The sequence below is a fragment of the Rhynchophorus ferrugineus genome, unplaced genomic scaffold (genome assembly GCF_030347505.1).
Source record: "Rhynchophorus ferrugineus isolate W39M unplaced genomic scaffold, kcgeb_rfMv2 rfM7, whole genome shotgun sequence".
NCBI lineage: Eukaryota > Metazoa > Arthropoda > Insecta > Coleoptera > Curculionidae > Rhynchophorus > Rhynchophorus ferrugineus.
The window spans coordinates 36,123,220-36,130,966 of NW_027472586.1; the positions used below are offsets into that span (position 1 = coordinate 36,123,220).

Below are 7,747 nucleotides of genomic sequence, written 5' to 3' on the forward strand. Positions count from 1 at the left end.
ACATTGCATTAACTGTATTAAATATCATTTTATGGAGTGGGTGTCTTAATTTCTATAGATTTTTTTCTTAGAATTTAAACTTATATTCATGTGTATAACAGGACAATTGAAAAGGCCCCGGCCTGGCACATAGATGGCGCTACTAGAATTAAATCCATATGTTATGAAGGCTTTTGGAAGGGAAAAAATACAGTTGAAGCAAGAACTTGGCTTGATGCCGAGTTTCCGGAAAATCAACCATCAAGGATTGGTATGCTAAGTTTAGACGTGGTGAAATGAGCACCGAAGACGGTGAACGCAGTGGACGCCCAAAAGAGGTTGTTGCCGACGAAGACTGTAGCGACCGTCAGATGTTTCGAATTTTCCCGCAATTATCAGCAGCCCACAGATCTACTCGAGGCGTTGCACATACCTGAAGTTAGCACCCACGGTGAGGTGGCAACAAGTGGTACTGACAGAGGGTACGACGTGGCAACCTCGGGTGGTGAAGCTAGGGGATGACGCGACGCCTCGATGTTTTTTCCGTTCCCGACTCTGAGAGTGATCAGACGTGCCACTGTTCTTAACATCTGAAGGTAACTCTGCCACGTGCATTTCTTTATTTTTATATTCATATAGTTTGATCTTGTTTAGTGTATAATATCTGGTTTAGTGTTTAATATCGGGTTTAATGTTTAATATCGGCTCGTCAAAAATTAATATTTCTTCCGCATATAATTATAATCCCTTTGTACTAAAATAAATCATCGAAGATATTGTCTTTATCTAACCGCACCTGTACCCTAAATTGGTGACCCCGACGTGCGACATCGTGTTATATTCCACATTTCGTTTTTTTTTCTGGTTTATTTTCGATTCTTGAAGGTTTAGTTATTTTTTTTGGTTTGCGACGCCATTTTGTTGTTTGTTTATTCGTTGTAAAGCATCATGTCGGCTTCAAACATCAGATTGCCTGCGTTCAATCCGAACGATCCAGAGATGTGGTTCCTGCAGGTCGAGTGGACCTTGAAACACGCAGGGATAACCACGAGTGCCGAAAAGTTTGAGATCGTAGGGGCAGCACTGGACCCCATCTATACTCAGGAGGTGCGCGGCCTCTTATTTAATCCCCCACCGGAAGCTGAAGATCCATTCAGCAAATTAAAAGAGGCGCTTCGAGAATGCTTAGGGTTGTCAATCCAGAACCGGACACGGCAACTCCTCGAACGGGAAGAAATCGGTGACCGCACCCCGTCCCAGTTTCTCCGTCGGTTACAGTCATTAGCAGGGGACGCAGCGGGCCAGGATATCATTAAAGTAATATGGATGAGCCAACTAGACCCCATTACCCGAGCTAGTATCGCGGCGCAGCAAGGGAGCACCAAGCTGGAAGACCTGGCGAAAATCGCTGACAACATCAAAGACTCCATAGGCTCGAGGCGGCCAGCAGGCGGTACGGCACCGACGAATAATTCAGGGAGCCAATTGGCGGAGGAGTTCGCGCGGTTGAGGCTGCAGATTCACGGGCTGCAAGCCAAAGTTGACGAGGTAGCAGAGCACCAACGCGCGTCGTTCCGTACCCGGGCATCGTCGCGCTCGTCAAGTCGTGGCCGATCGTCATCGCGCTCTTCAAGTCGCGACCGGTCTCGGGTTCGCGGTGGCGAGCTCTATGATGGTTTGTGCTGGTATCATTACAATTACGCCGAAAGGGCACGGAGGTGCAGACCGGGGTGCCGTTACGATAGAAGCCCAAGCACGAATGCGGGAAACCAGCCGGGCGGTCACTAATGGCGGCAAGTGACGGCCATCATATCGCGCGCCGCCTGTTCGTCAAAGATCGGAACAGCAACCAGGAATTCCTGGTGGATACAGGAGCGGATTTGTGCGTGTTTCCGCGGCGGTTGGTGAACGGACATCGGAAAAAAACGAACTACGATCTGACTGCGGCGAACGGCAGTATCATAGCGACGTATGGTTTTAAGACAATGACGTTAAACCTCGGTTTACGACGCGATTTTCCATGGAGTTTCGTTATCGCGGATGTGTCGCGGCCTATTATCGGGGTTGATTTTATTGTTCATTACGACCTCTTAGTTGATCTGCGAAATAGGAAATTGGTGGACCGGAATACGCGCATGACTGTCAACGGGAGACAACCGCAGTACGAAAATGTCGCGAGTATAAAACTCATAAACAACAGTTCGCGATATCACGACATCCTTCAGAAGTTCCCGGAAATCACTCGACCCGATGGAGCGTGTAAAACGGCCGCCGTAAAACACGCGACGGTACACCATATAAACACGACTCCCGGACCTTCAGTAGCTGCGAAACCACGACGCCTGGCTCCAGACCGACTAAGAGACGCCAAGAGGGAATTCGAGACCATGTTGAAACTAGGATTATGCCGCCCGTCACAGAGTAGCTGGTCTTCTCCGTTACACATGGTCCCCAAAAAAGGCGACGAATGGCGTCCTTGCGGCGATTACAGAGCGCTCAACGCACGCACCATCCCAGACCGATACCCTGTTAAGCACATTGAAGACTTTACACAGACACTCCACGGGAAAAAGGTATTTTCAACCATCGACCTAGTCAGAGCATACCATCAAATACCCGTGGCGCCCGAAGATGTCCCGAAAACCGCCATTACAACTCCTTTCGGGTTGTATGAATTTACCGTCATGGGTTTCGGTCTTCGAAATGCAGCACAGACCTTTCAACGGTTCATCGACGAGGTACTTTTGGGACTTGATTTTTGCTATGCCTACATCGACGACATCCTGGTGGCATCAACAACAGAGGAGGAACATCGGCAACATCTTCAAACTCTGTTCGAGCGTCTGCAGCAATATGGCATGGTGATCAATCCCAGTAAATGCTGTTTTGGACTAGCCGAAGTTCACTTCCTCGGATATCGGGTCTCAGAAAAAGGGACCGAGCCGCTCCCAGACAAGGTGGTTGCTATACGGGAGTTTGGACGGCCAGAAACGGCTAGAGGGTTAAGACAATTTCTGGGTATGATTAATTTTTATCGGAGATTTATACCCAGAGCAGCCAGAACCCAAGCACCGCTCAACGAACTCCTGAAGAACAACATCAAAGGAAAGACACCGATTAAGTGGGATGATGCAACAGAAAAAGCATTCGAGGAATGCAAAGATCAGCTTTCCCGAGCAACCTTACTGGCACATCCAGAACCAGGGGCAGAAATATCACTGGTATGCGACGCTTCAGACTACTGCATTGGAGCCGCCCTACAACAACGCGCAGGAGACCATTGGAAACCGCTTGGTTTCTTTTCAAGAAAACTTAACCAAGCGGAGTGTAAATACAGTGCGTACGATCGTGAATTACTAGCGATCTACAGTGCTGTGCAGCGGTTTCGTCATATGATAGAGGGACGCCACTTCACGATACTAACGGACCACAAACCGCTGACATTCGCATTCCGTCAGAAGACCGACAAATGTTCTCCGCGCCAGTTCCGGCATCTCGATTTCATTAGTCAGTTCACCACAGACATTCAACATATCTCCGGGCAGGATAATATCGTAGCTGACGCACTTTCCCGCATCGATGAGATTACATCACCAACAGTCAATTTCGAGGCCTTAGCAGCATCCCAGGAACGAGACGAGGAGTTACGGAGTTATTTGGAAAATGATAACACGGGCTTGGACATGCGAAGAGTTCTCATCCCCGGCTCAACTACAGCGGTATACTGCGATGTCAAGACACCAACCGCTAGACCATTTCTAACAAAAGCTTTCCGCAGGGCAGCCTTCAGCGCAATTCATGGGCTGTCACATCCTGGAGTCAGAGCATCAGTACGGCTAATGAAGGAACGGTTCGTATGGCCATCCATCGATAATGATTGTCGCACCTGGGCCCGCGCTTGTATCCAGTGCCAGCAAGCTAAGATCACCAGACACGTCTCTTCTGCGATCGGCACCTTTCAAATGCCATCTCGCCGATTCGAACATGTCCACATAGATTTGGTGGTAATGCCGTATTCCCAAGGTTACAGGTATTGCCTGACGTGCGTCGACCGTTTCTCTCGGTGGCCGGAGGCGATTCCCCTACCAGACCAGGAAGCAGAGACCGTAGCAAGGGCCTTCTACAGCAACTGGGTCGCGCGGTTCGGTGTTCCACTTCGGATTACTACAGATCAGGGCAGACAATTCGAATCTCGACTCTTCCGTTGCCTTAATCATCTCATGGGAACTATGCACCTGCGGACAACGGCCTACCACCCAGCTGCCAACGGTATGGTCGAACGCCTACACCGTCAATTAAAATCCGCGATCAAGTGCCTCCAACCTGACCGCTGGACGGAAGCCCTCCCAACCGCCTTGCTGGGCATTCGTTCTTCGTGGAAGGAGGATCTGCAATCCACTACAGCAGAGATGGTTTACGGCGAACCATTACGGCTGCCAGGCGAATTCCTGGTAACCAACACTAAGGAGGTAGACAACTCCGTCGAGTTCGTGCGCAATTTACGAAGGCAATTCGAGTTGTTGCGACCAGTGGAAGGAACAAGACACGGCGACAACAAGATTTTCGTCTTCAAAGACCTTGCCACAGCTACGCACGTCTTCGTACGTCACGACAGCCCCAAAACGCCACTGCAAATGCCCTACGATGGACCGTACGAAGTAATTTCTCGCAGTGAAAAAGTCTTCATACTTTTAATGCGAGGAAAACAAGTCCCGGTGTCGATCGATAGATTGAAACCAGCATACTGTATCAACGACAACCTCAGACCACGAGAAAGCGATCTAGATGATGACGGAATAGTGATCGTGGCGACGCAACAAAATCCAGACCCCCATTCCCCTCCACAACTGAGACGATCAGCAAGACGGGTTCGATTTCCCGATCGGTATCAGGCGGGGTATCCATAATCAACCCAGGTAGAAATGTCTAATGGTACAGTATATGGGTGTAGGGTCCTTGTGTCTAGATAATAGTTTTTTTTTTGTTATTTGTTTGTTTTTTATTAATCACAAATTAGGATTACGCAATTAGAATTATCGCTAGGATGTCATTCTTTTAATATTACTTTTGTATTAGGTGGCATATATCGCTCATCCGTTAGATATAGATAGATGTAAGTTAGATGTTGTTTTATTTGTATCGAGATTTTTATTAGGTTAATACAGTATTACGTAGGTAATATATGTAAGGTATTAGGGTACGTTTGTAGGTAATTGTATATTTGTATTCGTATATGTAATCTGTATAATCATTGTCGGTAAAATTCTGGTGGGGGAGTACTGTAGCGACCGTCAGATGTTTCGAATTTTCCCGCAATTATCAGCAGCCCACAGATCTACTCGAGGCGTTGCACATACCTGAAGTTAGCACCCACGGTGAGGTGGCAACAAGTGGTACTGACAGAGGGTACGACGTGGCAACCTCGGGTGGTGAAGCTAGGGGATGACGCGACGCCTCGATGTTTTTTCCGTTCCCGACTCTGAGAGTGATCAGACGTGCCACTGTTCTTAACATCTGAAGGTAACTCTGCCACGTGCATTTCTTTATTTTTATATTCATATAGTTTGATCTTGTTTAGTGTATAATATCTGGTTTAGTGTTTAATATCGGGTTTAATGTTTAATATCGGCTCGTCAAAAATTAATATTTCTTCCGCATATAATTATAATCCCTTTGTACTAAAATAAATCATCGAAGATATTGTCTTTATCTAACCGCACCTGTACCCTAAAAAGACATTTGAAAATGAACAAAGTGATTTTGAATGACCGTAAATTGAAACTCTAAATATATCAACTGAATCTGAGAAAGCTTTGTGCAAAGTGGGTGTCGCGCGAGCACACTTTTGACCAAAAACAACGACGAGTTGATGATTCGGAGCAGTGTTTGAAGATGATCAAGCGCAATAAACCTGAGTTTTTACGTCGATATGTGATAATGGATGAAACATGGCTCTAACACTTTACTCCGAAGTTCAATCGACAGTCATCCGAGTGGACTGCACACGATGAACCCGCTCCAAATCGTGGGAAAACGCAACAGTCGGCCGGCAAGGTTATGGCGTGTGTGTTTTGGGATGCCCATGGAATAATTTTCATTGACTACCTTGAAAAAGGAAGGATCATTAACGGCGACTATTACATAGCGTTATTGGGCCGTTTGAGGGACGAAATCGCCGAAAAACGGCCGCATTTGAAGAAAAAGACAGTGCTGCTTCACCAAGACAATGCACCGTGTCAAAAATCCATGATTTGGGCTTCGAATTGCTTCCTCATCCACCGTATTCTCCAGATCTGGCCCCCAGCAACTATTTCCTGTCCTCAAATCTCAAAAGAATGCTCGCTGGGAAACAATTTTCGTCGAATGAAGTGGTGATCGACGAAACTGAAGCCTGTTTTGAAGCAAAGGACAAAAATTGTATCGAAAATTTGGAGAGTCGCCATAATCAATGTATCACCCTTGAAGGGAATTATGTTGAATAAAAAAAATTGCTAAAAAATATGTTTTACTATGGTAGGCCTGGGACTTTTCAAGTGACCAGTTAAGCGTAAAACTCGGAAATTGGTCTTGTAATTGTTAAACAACATTACAATTTATTTTTAAAAAAATCTAGGTACATTATATTTTGAAATTCTAACAGACACGAAAAATTCTCGACAAATACTTTTATTTCAACACCCCGCTCCCTTAATAATTAATATCTATCGAAAAAGGAACAAGTTTGGATAATATTTAAATAAAAAACAAAGTCGTGTCGCATCAGATCTGGCTAAAAAACAAATCATCCCAAATAAATACAAACCACGACGCACGGAGCTCTGTTTTTACTGGTAAAAAACGCTGCGGCCCTTTACAAATTCATTCGGTGACTTTCCCGGAACTTGCCGCTTCCTTTCTGCCGGTTGTAGTATAATTATTGATTGTCGTTGAGAGGTTTCCTCAACAGCAACATTTCACGGGCTTCTGCGATGTCTACTAATTAAGCCGTGTGCCGTTTGTGACGCGGACGCGTCGATTTTTCTACGAGGTGAGTTCGATAGGACGTAGCGTCCGAAAACAGTCGTCGGTCGTAGTCGGTTAATTCCGAATGTATTCAAGTCGTTGTTCGACGTTGTCATTTACAAGAGACCGAGACGTAAAATTCGATCAGAGGAATGCAGCTACTTAAACTGGTACGATATCCAGTATGACTGACTTATACCAAATTTTCTCAATAAATGCCCTTTTGAAATGAAAAAATTATCAAAATTAGCATTGGGAACTATCGACTGAAAACGACTGACTATCCAGTGTTTAGTAATTGACTACTTTTTACTGCCGTCTGTTTCAGTCCCAATTTTTGGTTCGACTGGTTCTTACTACTTTTTACGTGTACTTTTAGTTACTATTTTTGAATCTAATAGTTTCATTCAATTGATTTGTAACGTTCTAGCTCTGTCGTCCTAGCCACGACCTTGACAAAAATGTACCCAATTTATGCTTACATAGATTTATATGTAATATATAATAGTTTTATGATTTTTTAGTAGTTTGCTTATAAATAACAACATATTGTATATTAATATAGGAACGATAATTTTCAAGATTGTTAATGTAATAGGGTAAAAAGACTTAAATTGTGAATGATAAATAATAAAATACTTTTGACTGTTTTTATGGCAATAATATTTTATTATTGATTTTTGTTAAAAAATATTTCCCTTCAATAATAAATAAAGCATTTACTTTATTTAAAAAAGCTCTAGAGTTATTGTGCGATCATTTTTAA

At 44.7% G+C, this 7,747-nt stretch overlaps 1 protein-coding gene across 1 annotated transcript; it reads left to right on the forward strand.

The window, feature by feature from the left end:
• The first annotated feature begins 927 nt into the window (after positions 1–927).
• Positions 928–1,767, forward strand: LOC143200237 (uncharacterized). The gene has a single exon (XM_076410632.1). It carries the CDS (start codon positions 928–930, stop codon positions 1,765–1,767), a length of 840 nt encoding a protein of 279 aa, XP_076266747.1.
• Positions 1,768–7,747: the final 5,980 nt, after the last annotated feature.